Source organism: Molothrus aeneus, chromosome 3 (genome assembly GCF_037042795.1).
Source record: "Molothrus aeneus isolate 106 chromosome 3, BPBGC_Maene_1.0, whole genome shotgun sequence".
Lineage (NCBI taxonomy): Eukaryota > Metazoa > Chordata > Aves > Passeriformes > Icteridae > Molothrus > Molothrus aeneus.
In genome coordinates, this window is record NC_089648.1 from 63,810,156 (window position 1) to 63,834,925 (window position 24,770).

The 24,770-nt window shown below is 35.9% G+C and overlaps 1 protein-coding gene across 10 annotated transcripts in view; it reads left to right on the forward strand.

The window, feature by feature from the left end:
- FAM184A (family with sequence similarity 184 member A) overlaps nucleotides 1-23,551 on the forward strand; it is a 74,458-nt gene extending 50,907 nt beyond the window's left edge. Inside the window, exons 10-19 of one of the 10 annotated variants that reach the window (XM_066547077.1) lie at nucleotides 3,492-3,533; nucleotides 7,572-7,784; nucleotides 8,799-8,952; nucleotides 9,366-9,493; nucleotides 11,599-11,783; nucleotides 12,272-12,418; nucleotides 15,330-15,447; nucleotides 16,142-16,246; nucleotides 19,869-20,071; nucleotides 21,791-23,551. In XM_066547077.1, the coding sequence (XP_066403174.1) occupies nucleotides 3,492-3,533; nucleotides 7,572-7,784; nucleotides 8,799-8,952; nucleotides 9,366-9,493; nucleotides 11,599-11,783; nucleotides 12,272-12,418; nucleotides 15,330-15,447; nucleotides 16,142-16,246; nucleotides 19,869-20,071; nucleotides 21,791-21,872 (1,377 nt within the window). In that variant the 3' untranslated portion in view covers nucleotides 21,873-23,551. Of the gene's footprint in view, nucleotides 1-3,491; nucleotides 3,534-7,571; nucleotides 7,785-8,798; nucleotides 8,953-9,365; nucleotides 9,494-11,598; nucleotides 11,784-12,271; nucleotides 12,419-15,329; nucleotides 15,448-16,141; nucleotides 16,247-19,868; nucleotides 20,072-21,790 lie in introns of those variants that run through there. The other 9 variants (XM_066547083.1, XM_066547079.1, XM_066547078.1 and 6 more) reach the window with 9 other exon arrangements.
- The last annotated feature ends 1,219 nt before the right edge of the window (nucleotides 23,552-24,770 follow it).

Below are 24,770 nucleotides of genomic sequence, written 5' to 3' on the forward strand. Positions count from 1 at the left end.
AAAGAGTATATTCTAATATCCAAACAGCTTCAAATCTGCAAAATACCTAGGCCAACCCATGCCATTGTGTGATTTTGCCTAGAAGTGTGATAGATCCCTGAACTGGAAAAGATAAAAGCTCCATCTTTTTAACGCAAGAGGGTAAGTTTCCCACCCTCTGGCATCCTGAAGATAACACCTTCCCTTTGGGGTTGCTGCAAAACCAGGAGGAAATCAGGACCAATTAGATCCCAGAGATTATTAAAGATTTCAGAATGCCTTGTATATACTTCTTTTTCCTCATCAGAAAACTGTTGAGTTTTGAGACAGGGAAAGGACTCTAAATGCTGCTTTTTCTTACCAGTCTGGGAGGGCAAACTTTGATGTAGCTCTCCACTTCCTAGCGTGTCAGAAGCCTCGAGCCAAGTACAAAACGTTGTAGTAGCAAACAGCTGCTTTCCAAATCTCTGCGGAGTCATCTGCCACGTAAGCACTGCGCAGCCAGAGACTGTACATCTGCTGACAAATCAGTCCTTCTCTTCAAAGACCTGTCTCGAGGGAGAGTTTTAGCGTTGTTGTTGCCATTATTAGATGGATAAAGTAGGCTTATGCCAAAGGTCCCCTTGGCTTCTGTGCTAGGCACTTTAGAAACTCATTTCCTTTACTAATGTCTGATGGGTGCAGGTAGGATTTGTTCTTCAGAAAAGTAAGCAGCATCTCTGGGGGGGTCATTCTTAAAATGAACAAAGACTGTGTAGCAATCTATATCTGCTTTGATAAAACAGATAAAGTAGGAGCTTTCCCAGGGTTAGTTAGGGTCTCAGGTTTTACACAAGAATTCCTGTTTGCCAGCAGTGTTTTGAAACTTCAGTAAACCATATAGCCAAGTCAGATTGTGATAAAATATGATATTGAAATGTCAATGAGGGAAAAGTGTTACATAACTGATCTTTGGGTGATATGAAGACTGATGCTGAAATTAAGTGTCAAGCCTCTCTAATCTCTTTGAAAGTAATTTTTACTTCAGAGAAACCATGAAACAGGAGAACTTCCATGCATTCAATTGGTTAATGTCCTGTAGGAAACAAGGTAACTGAATGAAAATGTGAAAATGTCACTGGTGCAATGTCCTTCTTGAGGAAAATGACACAATTTCATCACCAAGAATGGCCCCTGTGACAGCTGTGATTGGAACACAAGCAACTGTTCATTACAACAAGCAAACACAAAGCTTGAATAACTTCAAATCACTAAATCTGTTCTTTACTGCAACACACAGTTGCCCAACTAAACTGAAAACTCAGCTCTTCTAGGAGAGATGTTGAAAGAGAGCTGAGAATTCCAATCTTGTTCCATGTATTGTTTGCAAAGTCTTTCAGTCCTGCTGAGCAGCCTGCAATGATCAGTGGGTTCTAAAGATACTGCATATAAAGATTCAGATTCTATTCTCTGCCGCATCTCTACTCTTCCTCTGCTCTTCCTCTGAGTCATGATAAAGCTTTCTTGGTTGCATCTGAGGCATAGCTTTGCATATGCTGAGGATGGAGAAGATAATACTTCTACTGAAAAATGAGACAGCAAAAGCAAGTGAAATCACGTTAGCTAATACATCTATACCAAGTAGAGATGTTTTTTTCAGAAGTGTCTGAACTTACAAGAAGTCATTTAATTCGCTTGTACATCCCATAGGTTTCAAAGAGAACTGAGCAAAGATTTCTTATACCATAGTAACATCACAAATGAAATCTTGAATGCCAACCTGTAGAAATAGAGTGATAGTTCAGCCCACGTGCTTACTTGTTTTTTAATCATCACTTTTCCCCATCATAGATATACAGACAGTAATAACTATGCGTGCATTCTTTTTGGTTCTTAATACTTTCTTTATCCAGAACATGGATGGACCTTGCTATGGAAGTACTCATAACGATGTCTGGATTTTTTATGAAATTTCTTAATAACACTTAAACCAGTGCTATTTTGGAGTACTACATTTTGAATGTGTTCTGCATACTTTTGAATATGGAGTTCCATCTGATTTAATTGCTGCACATTTTGCTGGAATGAGCCCCCATTCCAATTGACTAGTCTATATTATTTTATTTTTACTTGGAACTTCTCTTCAGTGTAGTACAATGACAACTTATCTGCTTCAGGTGTAAAATCTCAGTATTTCTTAGTTGTACCACAGTGCTGAATAGATGCATCCACCAATAAAGTCCCAAATGTTCTAGAAAGTGAACATTTATTTAGCAGGAGTTCATTCCTGTTCATAACAGCTTCCCCCCTAAACAAACTTTTTCCCAAATGGGAAAGGAAGCATAGAAAAATTGGGTGGATTTGTTCAGAACAGCAGTGTCAAAGTCCAGTGTTGGAATCAGAGCTGTTGGATGCTGGTCTCTTGCCTTGTTTGCTGGAGTATGATGCCTCCTAGTGTTCCATTCTTGCATAGATTCATTTTATAACTCCCTTACAATTTTAATAAGCTTATTTTGGATATTTCACAATAATGTATTTTTGTTTTGTGCCTTTTTTTTAGATTCTTGAGACTGAATAACAATTTCTTTTTTTTATTTTGGCAAAGTGTTATCTAATAGTTCCCACCTACAGGCTTTCAGGCTGGTGTCAAAATACCTGCTGTCTCCTGGAGAAAGCCATCTTCTTCAGCAACCTGTCACAAAAGGGGAAAGTGGTCATGCTGGATTTGAAATTACTCTCACTTAATTTCTGATGACTCTGTTCTGTGCATGTGTTTGTGCTTATCTACATAATTAATATATATAAACACACAGGCATTTTCATATATGAATTACATAGATTTGTATGATCAATAATATTTCACTGAGCATTTTTGTGGCAATATGTTGGGATTTTTTGCTTTTCATTAGTAATCACCACTAACATAAGTGGTACATTAAATCATTTTATTGCTGGAGACTTTCAGGAAATAGTCTTTTATGTATGCCTTTGGTTCTGAATTTTAAGAAAGATAAAAGTAGTATTTTAATAAAAATGTCTTCATTAATTACTAAACTCATTTTCTGCCCTTTAACAGTGAAAATTTATCATTAATATTATGTACTTAATATGATTGTGATATTTGAAACATAGCTGATTGTCGATTGTGCCCTTATATAACATCTGTTCATGGACTTAATGATTTCTTCCCAAAATTTTTTTACCGTAAAGGAGAAGAGAAAACAAGTGGATAACTTCAAAAGTGTTCAGTTGTGTAATATATGTCTATATAGTAATATTATGTTAAAGAAATAATGCTGTACTGTATGTCAGAAACATAACATGGTAAACCACATCATTCTGTTCTGTGTTCAGTAGCTTATAGACTAAGTCAAAGCAACATATTCATATTTTTCCAGATGGCTTTCAATTTATTTTTCTCTGATCAAATTATAATTAATGTTCTATGTTTACCCTTCCTTCCTTATCCCTTTTTCTTTTACTTAGTTGATTTCTGAATGTTTCCCTTTATTCCTGTGATCTTTCCTTCATAGCGGCACTGTCTCGGTGAAGCTTTGCATAAATCTATCAGCAATGTAAGTGATCTGCACTTACAGCTTGTGAACCAGGCATGCTTGCACTAATCAACCTGCATATCCTGCAGTGCTGCTTTCCAGCTTAAGCCCATGAAATGGGAGACATGATAATATTTGAGACGAGAACATGTGCTGCTATCAAAGCTTGTGGTTGTGGAGTGCATCCCCTCATCTCTCTGTATGACTGTGTGTCATCAAACACTGTGTATGTGGTCATAACATGAGCAGCGTCCTTATGTCATTGTTAATGCAAGCAAGCTTGTGGGCAGTGCAGATGTGTATTGCAGAGCTTTCTACAAAGCATGGGATTGATGCTCTACTATAATTTGCGGTTTTGCAGTGTAACTCATAATTGTAGCCAAACTGGTTTTTTCAATTTTTTTTTAATTCTCACTGATGTTTTTAATGTGCTGAAAACCTTGGATAAAAGTATTGGAAGTTCAGAGAGTGGTGTTTAGAGCTGTTTTCTTTTGAATCCTCAGTACAGAGGTGTACAGAAAGGGTAGTCCAAGGACATACAAAAAGAGGCACTGATATTCTCAAAACATGCTCTTAAGGATATCAGTCTCTGCACTGAATAATCAAAATATTATTTAAAATCACATGCTCCTCTAAAAAGACTGGTATTTTAACTTTTTTTGTACTTTTCAACATCAAAACAAATTATTAGAAGGGTAGACTAATCTGACTTGCTTGCTAGAATCATTTAATCCTCATTGTCCTTTATTTTCTGTATAGTCTATTGATGCAAACAGACATCTCCAGACATTGACTCATTTCAGGCCATGGTTTTGCAGTCACTTTAATCTGGTGGAAGGATGAGCTGCTCTTGCTTAGTCCTGTTCTCTTCGAAGATGTCTTCCTGCCCAGATGTCAGACATCTCTTGGTCATCTCAGTTAAAATGTTTTCCACATTTCCAAGACAGAAATGAAAACAAAAACATTTTGCCCTTGGTCCATGCTCAACATATTTATAAATTATATACTGATAATTGTCAGAATTTGGAGCAGGAACATAAGTGAGAGATAGATTTAACTTCAAGCCAAAGATACATTTTTTCATGTTATTTTAATTAAAATTTGCCTAAGTTACCGTGGTTGACTCTATTTGACTGTTATAATGAAAGGCTTCTTAGAGTGTGATCATTAAATTACCAGAGGTTCTGCAGGACTGGGCAGGACTTCCCCTAGAACTGTACCTCCTGGTGGCCAGGGTGAACAGGACAGGACAGTGGTGAGAAAGCTGAGGGACAGAAACATGGTCAAAGGGACCAGTGAGAATGGGCTTACAGGTGAAGAGAAGGACCAGGTAGGTATGAGGTTACAGAAAGGTGGGAAGGGGAGAAGGGCTCAGCAGTGAACATGGGATGAATTAGAGTAGATGGGGATGTGAGTAGACCAAGGGAAAGTTTAGGTAAAATAGCTTATTTTTTTTGCTGGAGAAGGATAACAACCACATTGCAGTATGAGAAAATTATGCAGATTTTTTAATTCAGAGCTAGCCATGCTGGCTGGTGCATGGTGCAAACTCACCTCTTCAGTGGTGAGAGTTTCTAGGGGTGAAGACAAAAAATACACTATATATTATATATAGATATTAAATAAATGTAATAATCCACAGTGAAGGTAGATTATCAGTAGAGTTACACTGGAGCTAAAAATATTTTCTTTTACAGGTTGTTGATAAATAAGTAAGGTAGGAAACTTTGCAGCTTATAAAAGCTTATTCAGACTAGAATAGCTATAAAAGGCAAAGGGACTTGGCAATAAAATATCAGATTAAAGCCAGTGTAGGTAAATGCAAAATGATACACAAGGAAAGAAAAATTGTAACTTTTTCTGTAAAATGATGAGCCTTACCTTGACCTGTTACAACTAGAAAATAAACTGGGGACTATGATATATAATTCTATGAAAACATCACCTCAGTTCTCCGTAGGAGTCTCAAAAGCAAATAAAACTTTAGGAATATAGGAGAGAAACAGAGAACATAACATGTAAAACCATATAAATCAGTACATAAAAACAGAGTTTACTCTCATGTCCAATAACTTGTGCTGCTTTGGACTCCTAATCTTAAAAAGAAGTAGTAGAAAAGGGGTAAAAGTAGGAAAAATGTGATCATAGATATGAAATAACTTTCATACAAGGAGAAACTCATTAAGCCAAAGCAGTTTAGTATGGCAGAGTTTGTAGGGAGGGAAATGACTGAGAGCTATAGAAACTCTCATGAGTAGAATACAGCAAATGGAAAGGGAACTTCTTTTCACTTCTTTCCATTACAAGTACTGAATATCATCATGTTAAATTGGCATGTCTGCATGGAACTTGATACAGGATACTATGGATACTAAAATCTTTTATGGGCTCAGATAATAGTTATTATTATTTCTTCTATAAATCTGCTCCAAAATACCTCTTCTGATTTAAGAAACATTGCTAGTTCCAGGTAGACTACAGAGTCAAGCTCCCTACATCTATGCTTGGCTTTTTTTTTTCTAGAGTAATCCTAGTTGGTCCTTTCTGCAGGCAAAACCAGAGATCAGATAAAAATTTGGTCTGACACTTTACAATTATTATATGAAATTTGTATTTAATGTAGTTAGTAGAAGGTTTTGCAAAACATTGTGTAGGCCTTCCCTACACTCCTTTAGTAGTAGCTAATCTTTTTCAAAGGTATCTGAAGTACAATACTATTTATACAATGTATGTTAGAGTGTATATTCCCAGACGCAAAGACCTTGTGAACCTGAAATACAAGCAGCTATGCTTATTTCATTTAAATTAGTCTGATTTTTGTTTTCTTTTGCTTTATTTCAAATTTTTGTTTCTGTAGCTTTTTTCTTTCAAGTCTGCTTAAGCTGTGTCCTCCTGAAAAAATACCTTAACCCACATGTTCGGCAGCAATGTTCATGCTAGAAGTTGTACTTGGTATGCTGCAATTTATATTTTGCTAAGTGGTGGATTTAATGTTCTCTAACTCAATAACTTGATGTGCAATGTCGTTACGAATTTGACATAATTAATTTTAAGGTATGCTGAATCAAATGACACTATCAGACTTCCATTTATAATTCCATATTATGCAATGCTCTGAGGCTTGAAAAGTATCCTTACTGATTCAAATTCTTTGTCACTTGGCAATTTTATTATCCTTCCTTTGAATCACTGTAGCAAAATTCTCTTTTGGGTAAATCTTGTTTCTAGAACTGGAAGGTATCTCATGGCTAGAAAAGGAATACAGGTTTAGTACTTTAAGTCTGAAAAGATGCTCTCTGATGTGGAGAACAAAGTATATTATTATTATAAAAAGGTAATGGGACTAAAAAAGGAATATAGTGTACTATAATACTTGTTGGATGAAAAAGCATTGTAAAATCAGGTGTTTCTAGGAAAATTAGTTGCTTGTGACTAAAATTATTTTGATCTTGGAAACAAGCATAAAAATCACTCTCATAGTCTTACTGAACTAACAGAAAAATGTGTGATGGGAAGTCCTCAAGTGTTACTTTTTTTTTGATGTTGAGTGGTACTGTTTCTTTCTAAATGAGAAAACCACTAGTAAGGTAGGACCATAGAATACAAAAAGATATAAAAACCAGTGTAGATGTCACAGGCTGTCCTCCCCTATTCCAAGTGCAAGATCATCCTTGCAGAATGGGTGTTCCCCTCAAGAATAGTTTAACAATCAAGTGTTTGGTTTCAGACCTTGATAGTGTCATTTTTATCAATCTTTTATATAAAACCTAAATAATCTTTGATCATTTGGCCATTAAAAATTGTTTTACAGGTAGTGCTGCAGTATGAACTAACGAATATGATAATCCTTACAAAACCACTAAAATGTCATTATTATATCTCTGGTTATATACATATAACATTAACAGAAGATTCACTAGATGGATGACATTGCTTGTCTGTCTTTTAGCTAATGCTCTTGCTCTAAAATTTCAAATGTTTTCTGCTTCTGAATGTCGTCTTTACAGCTGATGTTAGTATTAATGACTAATGAATATTTGCTGTTCTGTTGTGGGTTAGATCTCCTTACTGAAGCAGAATCTGGAGATGCAGCTTTCCCAGTCACAGAGCTCTTTGCAACAGCTACAAGCCCAGTTCAGTCAGGAGCGACAGAGACTGACTCAGGAGATCCAGGAATTAGAAGAAGAGCATCAGCAAAGGCATAAGTCACTTCAGGAAGCCCATATCCTTGCCTTTCAAAGCATGGAAGAAACAAAAGAGCAAGAACAAAAGGCATGTTTATATGGTTATTCCAAACTCTGTATTGCCATTTTAGCATTTTGCCTACACAGTTGGAATTAGCAAAGAATCTGCATAACTTCAACATTTCCTTTTCAGCTGATGTATTGTAGTAATACTGTTATCTACCCAGTTAAATATGAACAAAACATACTGAAAATATTTTTTAACACTGGCATTGTTTCATGTCTTACTTTATATACACATATATAGCTGTGTGTGTATATATGTAAGAGTATTGTCAACACATGCATTTCTTTATGGTAGATTAACATTGTTACCCTTAATATTATATTCTTGTTTTGATTCTGAGTAGGAATTTTCCATTATAATTAATTTTGCATGTATTTTCTGTCAATAGACTCCTTTGAAATGTATTTTATATTTTTCTTATGTTAAAAATTGTGTTAGCTATGTTCTGTGACTTGAAAGATAATTTTCATATCCCACTCAAGATACTTTTTTAAAACCTTGACAAAACCAGCTTTAAAAATGGAATTTTGGTAGTGCATGGTATGTGATGGGGGGGAGGGTATCTTAAGGTTTAAGTTCAGCTCCAGAGTGTGCCTTTGCAATCAGTTTCCACACTATGTGCCCTGAAGATCAGCAGAAGATGTGTACCAGGAACATTATGATTCATACAATTCCACAGGGAGTAAACATGGGTGTCCTTAGGGAGCAGAAGTCCCCAAATATGTGCACACTAAATCCATCTATGAAACTGCACCTTATTATATTGCTTGCTTTTGTAGATATATCCATGCATTGATTTTTTTTGCTTTTCCAGCTGTGAGCCAAATGGGTTTTGTGCACAGATAATCTTGGTAACCATCAACCACTGAAAAGAAAAAATATGTTAGGAGGATAAGAAAATATGAGTAATACTAGAGTGGTTTTTCTCTAGAGTATGTTAATGCCTGCTTTTTTGTTTCCAGTTGTTTATTGTGTAATGTTTTATACATTCTTTAAGCTGGTGTAGAACAAATTTTGTCAATTTTGATTTCATAGGAGTTAGAAGAACGTTTACAACAGAAGCACTCAGAAGAGCTTCATGCACTGAAAGAAACACACAAACAGGCCATGGAAGGCTTTAAATTGGAGATGGAACAGGAACTTCAGACTCTACGATTTGAGCTGGAGGATGAAGGAAAAGCTATGTTAGGTATACTATTTTCAAATTTGAAAATGGGTCCAAAACCATTATTTCTACTCATGCAAATATACATGCACGTGTGTGTGTGTGTTATAACACTGTAGTGTCTCTCTGAGTCATTCAGTGTTGACCTAAGTGTTCCTCTTAAAATCACTATAAGCTTTAATAGGTAAGCCTAGACTCTTCACTTGGGAAATTTCTCACCCTTAAGGCCTTTTGGAAGGAGTAAGCAACCAAAGCTCCTGATGGAGAACTCGTGTTTTCAGAAAGCAACAGGAATAAAATGCAGGACAGTTACTTAGCTGATGTAAAGTGTGTTTTAGATCAGTAGCAATACTAGATAGAGCTGGACTGTTGCTGTTAATTAATGTAAACATGTCCAAATTAAACTTCTCTCTTTGTTACTTCTCTCTGGTAACCAGCTTCCTTGCGCTCAGAGCTCAACCACCAACATGCAGCAGCAATTGACCAGCTGAGGCACAACCATCAACAAGAACTGGTAGCTGCCAAAATGGAGCTTGAAAGAAGCATAGAACTCGGCCGGCGACAGGTAGGAAGCATGTCTGGGATCTGGCTGCAAAATGGCATGGTCAGTAGTCATTTTTCCCTTTGCAGGAAAGGGAAGAATGAGAACAAGCAACAAACATGTAATCCTTCAAAATCATCCAGCACCAGCAGCTAATGCGTTCCAGTTTCCTAAACTTCTTTGCTTAGCTTTTTCTGCCTTCCACAAACCTCATTCAAAGCCTAGAAAGGCTCCTGTATCCAGGTAGTTTCCTCTCAGAATGGCACAGCCATCTGGGAGAACCTTGGCTTGCTGTGGGAGGCAAGTGCCCATTCTTGCAAAATTGTATTCAGCCTCAGCTGCCAGCAGAAAGGAAAAAGCTGTTTCCCTTTGAAGCCTAAGAGATATGGCAAAAGAAGTGGTTGCTTATAATCAAAGGATTGCTTCAAACTGAAGAAAAAAGTACACAAAAAAGCCCCACCAAAACCAAGCTCCCAAAGCCAGTATGAACTACCTTTGCTTTCAGTAGCAAACTGATTCATTCACCGTTTATCTTTCATTTTTCATTTTATACAGTCAGTTTTTCTGTTAGTAGTTAAAAATTCCAAGTATAAGCTCTATTGAAGACCAGACTCCTGGAAATAAGAGGACTGGAAAACTACCTATTTGCCTGTATAATAGGCTTTTCAAGATCGATTTACTGATACTCCAGCACCAAGGAGGAGGAGTCAGTTTAGAAATATAATAAGAGAGGAAACGGGGTTTGTTAGACATAGCCTTTACACAAAAACAGACACAGTTTAAGATGAGCCTGTTTCTACCTATTCCTTGCTGGTTTAACAGTGTGGGCAGCAGAGGCAAAACCAAGGTGCTGTCATGCAGGATTTAGGGGGATATAGTTTCAGTCATGTGTTGTTTAAGCCCAGAGTCTGACACCTAAATGAGATGTCAGAAATAAAAAGTTGAAATTACAAGAACTGGTGTTTGATCCAACCAAACAGGGGGTACTTTTTGCCTCTGTGATCTGCTAAACACGACCTTTGGTTGCACTGAGGGTAAAACAGTTACTGACATTTCTTGTGTTAAAATGCTCATCAGTTCACAGGATCAGGGTTGAATGAGATGGAGAGTCGTCTGATCAGGATGATTATATTTGCTACTTTTTGAAATATTTATATATGTAGATGTAAATTTTTCCTCTGCTTTTTCTTATAACTTTAACCTAGTCTTTATATAGGGAGATAAGTATTTATATTTAATTGTTTGCTCTAAAAGGTGCCCTAAGAAGTTGGTGCACTAGGACATATTTGTATTTCCTTGAGACATGAGGGCACAAAACACAATTATACATAAAAATACTTTGGAATATCTGCTGATTTTCTCTGTGCGAACTACATGGTTATTAAATACTGTGAAACTGTAACAAGTGAAATAGATGGAAATAGAAAACTCTGAAAAAGTTATTTTCATTACAGACTTTTCTGAAACAAGGATGTGCATTATCGAAGCCATTGGAATGGGCTCCAGCTGGGTTTCCCAGATACTAACTTCATTGGAATTTCTTAGGCAAAAAAAGAAAGACTTTTCTTGATTTATTGGACACAATATAAATATAACATAAACTTTTTAACACATATTTTGCTGTAACATATTTATGACCTGTGTATATGGTTGTAAGAATCAGTTTGTTTGTGCAGGGCATACATCTTGAGCAATTTTCTCCCATTGAATGAGGCTGTAAGGGAGAAAAATGTTTCTCTGGATTGTATGCTGATGAGGCAGAGAAAGTGAAATGCTCAGACCCTGGATCTTAGTGATACTTGTTTTTTTTTCTTGTGTGTGTGGGCAAAAGGAAAATGTGATGAGCTACAACAATTTTAACAGGCAGTGATAATCATGGGTTTTTAGTGTTCTTGCAAGTGGAAATTACTTATTACATAACTTTGATTTCTTCTTTCTTTGTACTTGTACACAATAAAAAAGCCCTTTGCTTTGATAATAATTTGTGTCAGCATCAAAAACTGAAAAAAATGTCTATTGGATGGTAAATTCTTCTCAAATGTTTTCTTCCAAAAGCAAGTATTGCAGGCATCACCTCTAAGAAATTAGTCTATCTAAAGTATTTTTTGCTGCTTTTACTTATATCATAGGAAAAAGAATTTTTGTGCCGAATATCAGATCTACAAGATGAACTGAGACACCGAGACCATCATATAGCTGAACTCGACAAAGAGATTCTGCATCTTCATGAAAATATAAGTGCATTGACGAAGGAATTAGAGTTTAAAGGGAAAGAAATTCTTAGAATACACAGTGAATCCAACCAACAGATCAGGTATGAATTTTTCCACTCTAAATTCAAACCTGTATTGTTTCACTTACCGTTTTACTTTAAAAAAATTACTGCTTGCAGTTTTAAATATATCCTCTTAATCAAGTCATGTTTCCTATCATTTAGTCTTCTTTAGTAAAGCTCTGCCCTTTACTGGTAGAGTTAGTGACTATGCTGAGCAGTTAAGTGACATTTCAGTGACACATTTTGCCATATTTTAGTAGCAGTTCCCTCAGGTGTTGGTTTTTGGTGGGTTTTTTTTCAAATTCATTATGTTTGTTTATTTTAAAAAGCATTAAAGGAGATGCATTTACCATGAAATAAGCTAGAAGATTGGAGAACAGTAAGTAGTAGACTTTGATGAATCAGTAATTCTTTCTGTGTTCACTGATATTATGTAAGAGCCATTAGAAGCATGGCAGAAAATCATGATGAACAAAAAAGTCTGATTTTAGAATAACTCTTTTTTTAACAAAAACTAAATTAAACAGGATGCATGAGCAAGATTTAAGCAAGAAACATGAGAAAGAGCTGGATGTCTTGACAGCAGATCACATCAGAGAGAAACAAAGCATGCTGGCAGATTTTAATAAGACCCAAGAGCTGCTCAAGGAAATTAATTCAGCTTTACAAATTTCGTAAGTTTTGTTGCATTAAAAAGAATTGTATGTAGCTGCGTTTGAGTGAATAGTTTATTCTGGTGTCTGTAAAGTCCTGAAGGTACTACAGAGATGCAGATGTACAAATACCTCAATAAAGTATGGGGGCTAATATTGCATTCTTTAGGCAACACAATTTTATAATCTTTAGGGGAATGTAGTGGGCTAAGTTGTTAAGGGTTTGAGACCAAAAAATTTCTGGTAGGAAAGATTAAATCTGTGCAGTTCCTACAAAACCTGAGAAAACAATATTTCAAGTGGTTTCTTTCTCAAACTTTAATACATTTGCTTTGAGAACACAAGAATTTTTTCTACAAGTTTATAAGCAGTACAGTATTCTCTAAACAGTTTTACGACTGTTTACGACTACTCAGAAGTGAGATTGTAGCATGAGTGATGCAGACGTTTTCAGGTTTGGTAGCATAAGGAAAATTAGTGTCTGAAATAGATTGTATGAGCATAACAATAACAGAAGGCTTAAGGGTTTGTCTGAATCAAAATGCCACCAGGGATTAGACCACCTAATGGTGGCAGAAGTGATGTAATAGTGTGTCATCAGCTAGTGTTTTCCTGTCTTCCACATCCTTCATTCTCTGTCTCTGTGGTGTTACCCATTTGGTCACAGTTTCTGGCTCAGGTTTCTTAGCACATTGAGGGCTTCCTGCCACAAAGTTGTCACTAAGGGATTTGTGTTTGCAGCATGGAAGATTTATGGCAGAGAGAAGAAATAGGTTCTGTGTTTTTGATGGGAAGCTTTTCTAAATAAGTATCAATTACAAATGGACAGTAAAGCCAAAATGCATTTAGCTTTTTCTGGTTAATGAGCCCTCAGAAATTGCCTTCAAATAAAATGGTTATAAAATTCTAGTTTTCACCCCCTTGTAATTGTCCACATGCATGCTCTTATGCCCTGATAAATGTGGTACCTTGCCATTCAATAAATTAGGTGTAAGCTACCTCCTGTTTGCTGCATTTATCTTGTATGAGAAGCAGGCCTATGAGCAGCCACCAGAGCTGTTTTGGAACTGTTTACCCTAAATGTTTTCTGCATTAAGTTGTTTGCTTCTCAATGGCAGGGAGTTTTCTGAATTTAGCTGGTTTTCTACTCCTTGCTTTAGTTCAAATTTAGAGCTTTGAGGAAGCAGCCACTGGCCCAAAATTAGCAAGCACCATCCAGGGTGCCCTGACCTGCCTTTCAGTGTGTTATTTCTCTGTTCACACTGAAGCAAGAAGCTGTCCAAAGAGGAGACTATGTAGAAAAGCAAACAAATTTAAAAAACCAAAAGCAAACAAACAAACAAAAAAAACCAAACAAAAAAAAAAGCCCCAAAACCAAAAACCAGAACAAAACCCAAAACCGCACACACGTACCCACACCAACACAGAGAAGTTTTATGCAGCTGTTTCTCAAGTAACTGTTCCCAGGTTCAGCGTCACCTAAAGCACGGCCTCATGAATGTTTGTGGAATGGAGAATGTGTCTTGGAGTACTTGAGAGTGGGTGTCATCTGTTAGGCTCTACAACTAAAGTCTTAAAATTACAAATTATCTATTTGAAACAGAAAAAAACCCTCCAGTTCTCTGAAATACCTGAAAATAAAATGACAGCTGTGTGTAACTATCTACTTTACTGTTGGGATCTATCTACAATAGCTTAACCCAGCATAAAAAGTATGCACAAAAATTAAGCCAGCTGAGGCTATTTCTGTTCTGCTGAGTCAGATGCCTTCTCTGCAAGTAAAAACAATCATGTTGTTCTCATTCATATTGTTTTATGTAATTGCATTATATAATCTCCTCAGAATATGTACAGGTTATTTGAAGGTTATTAAACTATCTATATCATTTAATATTAACTGATTTTTCAGCTGCAAATCAAGGTAAAATCTCAAAGTTGCTTTTGAAGAGAAAACATTTATCTGAAGTGAAAAATTAGGTCTGCTTCCAGGTGTCTACATTTTGTTTAATTCTTGAGGAATTAGGCTTGACCTGATTTAGATTCAATTTAATTAATACATTTTTCTCAGAGTTTGGTTGGGATTTCCTTTCTTGTTTTCACTAAGTTTGTTAAATTTCCTGAATCTGTTCTGATACTTGGTTCACTAATCTGCATGAGGGCTGAATATGTGAGAGACATATTTTAGTACTTTCCTATGAAACTATATTTAGCATCATGAGCATGTTATTAGTTTAAAGGAGACACAACAACTTGAAGTTGTCATGTCTTCAAAACTTGTTCTTTAAGTAAAAGGGATATTTATGTGGTTATTTGTACAATTCGTCTCTCAGTTGGCTTATTTCACTTCTCTCCTTTAATGCTTTCCCACCAGACATTTCAAATGTCCTCTTTATTTTTTTTCAAATGTTTATTAGTTGTTACATTAGATATCCTAATATCCAAGTGTTATTCCTTTTGTTTTGCAGCGCATTCCTTTATTTCATCTCTAATAGTACTAAGTAGCTTTTGTGAAGAGGAGTTAGTTACCAATTAGTCTTCAGTGTTCTTGGGTATCTTCTGTTCCAGTATGTTCCACAAGAACTGAGGAAGATGCCGTGGTTTTGAATGCCTTATTTTTAGCCTGACTTACAAGTGGCCCTTTTCAAAAATGCAGTAGTGCATGCACAGGAAGGATGTTAAGTTTTTAGAATGTTCCCTAAATTCTTATCTGCTGGAGCAGAAGTTAGGGTTATTGGGGCTTTTTTGTTTCTTTTGTTTCTTAACTATCTAAAGTGGAAGGAGAACATAAAAATTGATTTCCTTCAAAGTGGTAAGAAAGTCATCCTTTGTTTTTACTCCTTGAACTCTCTTTTGTACTTATCAAAAATGTGACTATTCACTCATCATTTAACACTGGATCAGGCTAAAGGGGATATTCTTCTTTTCTATAAAGTTTAGAAGAAATGGAAGAAAAATATAAAAACAGAGAATCAAGACCAGAAGACTTGCAGCTTATCTCAGAACTGAAAGACCTAATTGCAGAGCGGGACCAACTCATAAAGAAATTGATTGTAAGACTTCTATGCTCTCTTGGTGTTAATATCTTGACAAATACAAAAGTTAATCTGTTTCAAAGTGTTTGAAATGTATTTAAAGAACCAATCCTGCTAGAATATTCATATTCTTTGACACATTATTCCTCTGGTTTCAATGACTCATAATAGTAAAACTAATTAGACACAGAGTGTTTCCCAAAATCAAGCATAATACATTATTACAAGAAGTATTTTGGTACATCCTTTATCAGATGTCTCCTGCCTCCAATCCTGGGACAAGGCAGCCATGTAAGCCATATAAGAAGTAGTTTCTTCTGTGAGGCTTCTAAGACCAAGATCCTGACCCACTGAGCTTCCCAAATTCAGGCACAACACCCTGGCTTGGGTTAATCTGATTAGATCCCAATTAAGAAGCATGAAGGAATGAGGAAATCAAAATTGAGTAATTATCAGAATTTGACTATATTGAGTCTTTTGCAGTACGTAATCCATTAAGCTGTGCTCACTCTCAGGACCACGGAACTGAATAAATAGAAATTATTTAGATCATTCTATATAATAATATATAAACATGAGATGCAATTTTTAGAATTATCAGTTTATTTTAAAATGTAAGCATAAATTCATTTGAGACCATTTTACAGGCAGATTTGGCCACTAACTGATTTAAAATGCATAAAAAGGAGTTTCTATCTGTTGTTCTTTTTAGGAGGACAAAAAGTTCTATCAGCTGGAGCTAGTAAACAGGGAGACTAACTACAACAAAATGTTTAATGCAAGCCCTAATGTTGGTGTTATTAATCCATTGGTGAAGGTATGTTCCATGGACTTCATTGCTAAAGTAAAAAAAAGAAGAAATCTAAAGATATAGTAAAAAGAAAAGATTTATGTCTATGTGTGTGTGCCTGCATCTATACATAAATCACTCTTAACAGACATGTTCAAAACAAGGAACATAGTTTTCCATTTGTCTATTTATTTTTGTGGATGTTTGTTTCTTTTGTGTTGTTGAGAGATCCACTGATGCTGTTGCCCTGGTTTGCTTGACATGTGTGACATAAAACACAGGTTCTTATCACAAAACTACAAATTTAAAATGGAAAAGTGACAGGCAATAGAGGGTAGAACTATATCATGCAACAGAGAGCAGTGACACCCCTAACTGGTTTTAGTTTTGTAATTTTTCTTGGTTATTATGGGAAGTGCAAAGGCACTTAGCACTTTTTGGGAAGCACTCAGGGTGGAAGAGTGTTAGAAAGACAGGGAGAAGGAACAGTAAAAGGAAGGGAATAAGGGTAAAAAGGGGAAGGGGAGATGCATGAGAAGGGCATGGGATGAGTCTGAAAGGGAAAAGACATAGAGTAAGATTGGAGAAGTGGAATGACAAACCAGTGTGGACAGTGGAGGCTGCAAGAGACTGAAGTCAGTCTCTAGCCTTCTCAGTTACTGTCACCACCCATGCAAATGAAAGCCCTTCAGTAGCAACCTTTGCGAGTTCTCTCCATCCCGCTGAATAGCAGCCAGGGAAGGCTACTGTACACACTGACAAAGTAGCCTTCCTGTGAGTTCAAAAGCCAGCAGCATTGCTTCTTGAGGGAAGTGAGTAGACTTCCTGGTAGAGCACCTAAATACTATTCCTTTGCACCACTTCAGGAGTGAGTCCTCTGACATTTCCTTCCTCCTTGTGATAACCCATAGGTTATTTCACTTGCATGGAAGGGGAAGTGAAAGCTGGAGACAGAAGTTGGGAAGGTTCTGAAGCAGAGGCTAAAACCCAAGGGCACAACCTGAGTGGATCAGATGCTCAGGAGCTTCAGTGATCAAGGTTCAGGCTCAGGTTATTTAAAAGGAAGTCTGGCTCCATTATTTGAGATCAGGCTGTGGTTTTTAGCCACCCTTACTGCATTTTCACATCAGATCAGCATATTTCACACTTCTGCACAAACTCTGCTGCAAAATGTCAACATTCTCCTATCATTTTCACAAGCCCAGCAGCTCTCCCAAGCTTATCTGGATGCCTAATTTTTATGCTAACTGCATAAAAGAAATTAGTTTGGGCCCATTTGAGACAATACCAGGACTTCCAGGTACAATTTCAATGGTTGTTTGAAAATGTTGGAAGCCTGTCCATTTTTAAAGATGTAAAATGTAACCATTTAGTATATAACATTGTTTTGTGTGAAATCTGAAGTGTTTGGGAAAAGTACTTCAGCATCGGATTTCCATAGTGATAATTCACATATTTTTGTAATATGCTCCTATCACTTAAAATGTTTAGACTTTAGAAGTGTCTTGTATGCCAGTACATTCTGATCTTTCATTTCATGAGTTGTGGACAATGTTATGTTATTTTGTCAAAGCACATACTGTATTATTGGAGAATGAATTACAAAGAAACTGAAAATCTCATTCTCTTTTCTTTTTTTGTAAAAAAAAATACAGAAGTTATGAGTTACCACAGGCTTTGCATTTTAATACAAAATTACAGCCATTGCAGTATGTGTTAGAGCTTCTGTAATTTCTGCAATGTTTAGTATAGTATTACATTCTTATATCTAAAGTTTCTTAATACTTTGCATGAATTTCATGGAAACAATACACACAATTTTCTCTCCAGATTTGACTGCTTCAGAAGCATAGATTGTTTCATAGAGAATATTATATAAATCATAGTATTTTTCTAAGCACTTATGTGGATAACATACACTTTCCAGAAACAAGCCACCTGTGGAGCACACAGATTTTAACAACAGTTTGTTTAGCACACTGTTTTAATTACAGCAGATACTGTCCTGCAAGTGTATTTTACATAGTTGGTTACTTTCACCAAACTATTTCTTCTTATTTCTTGTTTCTTCAGCTACTACAGCAGACATGAATGGGACAATCTTAGTTTAATCCTTTATAGCTGATGATCATTCACTGTGATGCTTAAAACCCACTTTTTTCTATTATTGCCTTCTGTTAGATTGTCAGGGTATTTTAACTGTGTATTGACAAACACACCCACAAGTACATGTCTGCAATTAGTATCATTTGCATCTGCCAACACTGGAGAGGTCAGGCACTGAAATCAAAGCTAGCAGAGAGCCTAAAAGAAGAAAGTGCAAACAAACAATAGGACTGTCTCCAGCTGAACTTGTGCCCACCCTTGAATAGAACAGCTCTTCTGTTTCAGGTGGAATTCTGATGGAAAATGTTATATAGAAACAACATGATATTCCACTTGTCTTTCACTTTATTTAGTTCACATATATGTAGTTAATAAGCCCTTAAGGGGTTTTTCTCCTAGCTTCTTTGTTAGAATTGCATATAAGTAATTTGAAGAAATTATTTATTATATATTTAAATAATACCTAATTCATTGTATTTTTGAGCAAGGAAGTTTTTTATTTCTCTGGGTATGTCAAAAACTCCTACTTTTGGAAATAAGGCACTTTGAATTTTAGTATTTTATTGTGGACATGATAAAAGTGATAGAAGTCAGAAAATAACACACTATGTCCTGTCAGACAGCATTTAAAAGAAAAGTGATAAAATTATTTGAAACATCCTTCTGCATTAAAATATCTATAAAAACAGAGAGGATCACTGACTCCCTTGTGTGATGTGTTCTGGAATGTAAAATAGTGAAATAAAAATAGATTTCCTAAAGATTTTGAATCCCTTGAAATACTGTCAAGAGAAGTATGGAGAGTATTGAAAAAAAATATGTTCAGTTGTGCCATCTGGTGTCTAGAAGTGGCAGCTGTATTAGCATCAAAGCCAGGCCCTTTCTTTGAGCAAGAAACTGGACTTCTGTACAGTAATATTTTTATCTTTAGCTGTTCTGCTATAATGCTTTGCTGACTGAGAGGGTGTAATTGCTCTGAAAGAAGTGTAGGTGCTTTTCCAGATTTTATGGTCCAGTTACCAAAATGTGCCTCAGTGATGGAGTGAAATGTGTTGGAAAGACCCATTTTTTTAATCATTTAAAGTTGCTGTAATTGCATTTGATAGTAGAGCTCTTTCACGGATATCAAGAAAAGATTTAAGTAAACATGAAAGGTTTAACAGACTGAAAGGAAATTTTCCACAAGATTGTCAATCTCCAATGTTTAAATAGAACCAATACATGTTTAAATAGAACCAATGTTTCAATATAACCCAAATGTTATATTGAAAGATCATATACTCATGTAATAAAGTCATTGATTATTGCACTAAATCATAATAACCTAATCATTTTGATTAGAAATTCGATTTTTCTGTGAAAATTTGTGGTGTTCAGGTCAAAGGAAACAGAAGACTACAATTGGAAAAAGAGCCAAATCTGTCCCAGTTTCTCTCCTTCAAAAAAACCTCCAAGCCAGCCATCACAAAACTTCTAAATTAGCCAATGTCCTCATCTGTCCCGGTGCAAGAAGCCTTCCTTACATTTGTTATTTTTAATGCAGCAAAAGAAGAAGAACGATAAATCAACAAACAGGTTTGTGAGTGTCCCCAATCTAAGTGCTCTGGAATCTAGCGGAGTGGTGGGCAATGGACATCCAAACCGCCTGGACCCCATTCCTAACTCACCCATCCACGATATTGAGTTCAGCAGCAGCAAACCACTACCACAGCCAATGCCACCCAAAGAGCCCAAGACGTTTTTGAGGTGAGCACTGCCTCACCAATCTTTTTTTTTTTTGCTTAACTTTGGAAAATTTTGCATTCTTATTGAGCTGAATCCCACTTGCTCTATCAGCCTTTCAGAGGTACAAGTACTCTTACAGTGTTTTTAATTTTTAGGTTATAATTATAACCTCTTTATAGTATTCCTTTTTATTGTAGACCTTGTTGAAATGTGGAGTAGTCTCTCACTTTTCCCTAAGCCTTGAACTTTGAAAACCTTTATAAATACCTTAACAGAATTCATGTGCTTCCAATTGTTTACATATATGAACAATTGTTTTAGATGTTTGTGTTATTTACTGGTTTTCATTTAGGAATTGATACTAGCACGAAGGTTGTTTTATTTAGTAATATAAGATAATGATTTTTATATAAGAAAATTATTCTCCGTGCTAGGTGAATGTTTTGTGTTTCCTCTTTCCTCACCTATATGAAATTGTTTCATAGGAGTAACCTTACTACAGCAACAGGAAATTTACAGGCTTGGGTGCTTAATGCTGAGCTTCCAGTAATCAAAACCAGCATTAAAGTCTCAAGTAGTTCTCTCACAAAATAATCTACTGAATTGAATAATTTAAAAATGACATTTTAGAGGCAGAATTTTAATCTTTTGTCTTGATATGCCCACATATTAAATGCACTGAAGTGCTGTACTTTGTATCTAGCAGGTGCTGATCTCTTACCTCTAAGATACCAACTTAAAGTGAAATGTAGAACCACAAATGTGGTTCCACAGCTGGTTGTTTGCTCTCTCCTTTGGTTTAATGCAAAAGATCACATACCTGGCAACTGCTAATTATAAAGGGAAACAAATGATAGAATCTAAAATAGATAGCAGAAAACAATATTTTTCAAGAAAAACTTTTTCTTTAAAAAAAAAAAGTACTGTTGCTATTTTTTCCTGTGCATGTTATATGCATGAATATGCTCAGGTATGTATAAACATGCATGTGCATGACCCCATGGACTGTGATGCTGGAGTTTCCACTCCAAAATGTTTTGTGCTCTGTATTATCCTATAGTAGGAATTATTCTATTACCAATTTTTATTGATAAAGGAATTTGTGTAATTAAATTTAAATTATTCTTTCCTGTTCATTTTGTGAGAATGCTAAGCTTTCAAAGAGGAGCCAAATGCTGTTTGCAGCACAGCAGTTTGTTTTTTCTAGTATCTTGGCATATTTTAAGTGTGTGCATGAACAATTGCAAGTGATATTTGTGATGGGTATTATTACAAAAGTGTGTATTTCTGTTCAGTTGCCAGCCAGTCTTTGTGAGCACATGTCTACAAATATGATGTTCACATCATATTTTTCAAAATTAACTTTACCACAGGAAAAGGATGCTAAAAGAGGACCCTTCTACAGTCATGCTTTTCCAAGAAAACTCTTTTTATTCTTCCTGCAAACTACAGCTCTTTATGAGATTTAAAATTATGTTTTCCAAAATACTACTTGCCCACCCTCTAATGTGGCTACTGAACTGACTTGTGCTGCTGATGCTCTCCAATGGAGTGGATGATCACAGATTCTATAGGGAGACATTAAATCACATCCTAAGGCACACTGATAAATTAATCCATGGAAAAACAGACTGTGTTCCTTACTGAATATTCTTTGATTTTCTTTTTCATCTCCTAACAGTTGTACTTTTCACGTAGTTGTAGGATAATTGTTTTTTTGTTTTCTTTTTGTGAATTTAGCCCTCCTCAGACTGATGCCTCACCAGTGGCTTCCCCAGACCCACAGCGCCAGGAGTGGTTTGCCCGATACTTTACGTTCTGAGAGATGATTTGTCTTTGTGGCACAGCGTGATGTGGACTGTTTATAAGAGCATGACCTTAAGTAAACCCTCATGTGAACAAGCTTTCCTGTAATTTGTCAAACACTGTGAATGAGAAAGTATTTGTCTTTCTGATTTGAAACTGCACTGTATTTCATGTTATATTTGTTGGAATCACCTGACATGGTACTATACAATATGTGTAATTATAACTATTATTTTTATTTAACATGGAAGAATCTTTAAACTTTGTAATTACTACATAATAAATTTTGGTAGAACAAACATAATGCTTTTTCCCCCTTTTTCCTATAAATGTGTTTTCTTTGATTTCAGGTAAGGCTTTTCCCCCCAGATAACATAATTGCATGGTTACTATAAATGCAATTTGAACTGTGAAAGGAAAAATATATATCTCTCACTCTCTCCAATTTGGGTGGGATATGTCTAATGCATCCCAGTTCTGTTACTTTGTAGCAGTTTTAAAACCTTCTCTGGCTAACATTTAAAAGGAAGAACGCTAAACAAACCTAGTGTAGCTGCTGGCCTTCAGAGCAGATGGATTCTGACAGAAGATGAGAAATGCCACAAACCAGGAGCTGTTCATTGGGGAGGGGGGGGTTGACTCCTCACCTGTTGCTTATGAGACTTCACCACCTAGTTATAATCAAAGATTTTATCATTGAATTCAAACAAAAACTGTTCCCACAGGTTCTATATTTCTTTTATGAATATTAACAAAAACAAATGCTTGAAATATTTAGAGAAGTATTTTAGGTATCTCTGTGTAAATCAAGAATCTACATTTTGAGCATATAGTCTTGCTTTGGATAAAATTCATGTCTGAAACTAAAAAACAGAAGCCACAAACAAACAAATACCAACTACACTACTTTGTCCCATTAATACATACTACAGATACAGGTCTTTCATTAAAACTTAGTTACCTTCTCTTGTCTGTATTAAATTTTTTTCTTCTTCTTAAACTAATATATGAAACTGTTTTTCAGCTAGTGAGCATGATTCCCCAATCTATACCCTTTATGATGTCAGTGTTGCTCAAGAAATTTGTTGCAGCTTAGAGAAAACCAGAGCTTATTGTCTTTTTTATATTTTTTCATTCAAAGATTACCACAAATTAACTCACACTGGTAGTCTCAGGGAGAATATTGTCTTTGTTTTATGAATGTATTTTTAAGCTAAATCTCTTATCTTTTAAAAGCAGGAAAAAAATATGTTTGAGTTATTTGAATAAGGTTCTAGTTAGCATATACAAAGGTCTTGAACTTTAATATTTCATCTAAGGCCCTAACTGCATCCTTTTTTGCTATATGCACTAAGGTAAATACCCAGATGAAGATACTTGCTAATTACAATGAGTTTTGTATGTACTATATGTATAAATGAAAAATTTGTATGTTTTCATATAAACGATATAAAAATCTTCTAAATGCACATTTAAAAACTTCTATCATATAATTCACCTTGAAAACACCACTGAAAGCTGTATTCTGGTGATGCTGCCATGGATTAAAAATGTATACATCAGATTTTCTGTAGCTGGTGGACTCAACTGTAGGTATATGCAACTTTTTAATTTTAGAAGAAAGCCATATGGGGCAAAATGTCAGATTTCTTGGCTGTTACCCAAAATAAAATTCACTAGATCATTTTGTTACAATGTTCTGAAGTGAGTGTTGTGTATTTTTTCTTGCATGCTTTCAAGGGATCAGCTGCCTTCTCCCATCTTCAATTTCATTTGTGCATTTTCGCATAACTGGACAGGAATACGAAGATAATGATCCCTACATTTACCTATTCAGTGAAAGGTGTGCCTGTTTTTACTAGTAGGCATCTGAATGTTTAGAAGCTCTCAGTTACTATGTCTGCCACACTCAGAGCCTTATCAGTCTCCTCAAACCAAAAAAATAGCAAAAAAAAAAGTCCCAAAACCAACCAAAAATAAAATGCCCAAAAAACCAATGAGAGGAAACTAGAAAAAATTCTATTTTCTACCAAATGGCCTTGAGAACCTGTAAAATGTATTTGTCAAATAAGTCAGTGTCTGGCTTTTGAGATTAAGGAACTTGCATGATGACAATGCCACTGTGTTCCTGATCTTTGCAGTACCTGGTATTCTGGAAAAAGCTAAAAGTGCAAGGATTCATGAGTTCATAGGCAGCCCCAGCCTCAGCTGCCAAGAGACACACCTTAGGGCATAGTCTGGAGCCCATGTTTAACAGCCACGTGAACATCCAGCCATGTTTATGCTGCCTGGTCTGAACCTTTCCCTGACCTGTGGGATCCATGAGCCCTTCTCAGTTCATGTGCAGCCCTGCTGGCAGTGTCCAAACTGCACACTGTGCCACCACCCTGACCACAGCATTAATGGGCACTTCTGTACTCCTCTCCTGGAACAAACCCACATTGAGGGCACACACTGTGTTCTGTAAAACTGAAAAACGGAGCAGGTTTAAGTCTTTGTCTTCATTACCACACAGGACTATCAGGAGGGACCTCAAAGCAAAAATAGTAATATGGTTTATGTAAGAAATTATTATTCCAAGTGGAAAGCAGAGCCAAACCAGGCAAGTGTTCCAAGCCTAGGACAAGAGAGCTTTTCAGGCTGGTAACTGCCAGCACTGTCTCCATCCACTAGTTTGAAACAATTACTTTTCCCTGTCCATTTTGCATCATGATTTCAAAAGAGGCTATCTCATGGGTTTTTGAAAGGGCCTCATACATTTTTTGATAACTTCTTATTGAGCAAACGTTTCTTCATTACTCAGCTAAGCACATAACAGTTACTAGTTACTATTAGATAATAGTAAATTGATAAATAACCTCAGCTTTTTCTTGTAGGAACCACTACCTGATCACAGCCTTTACATACCAACATC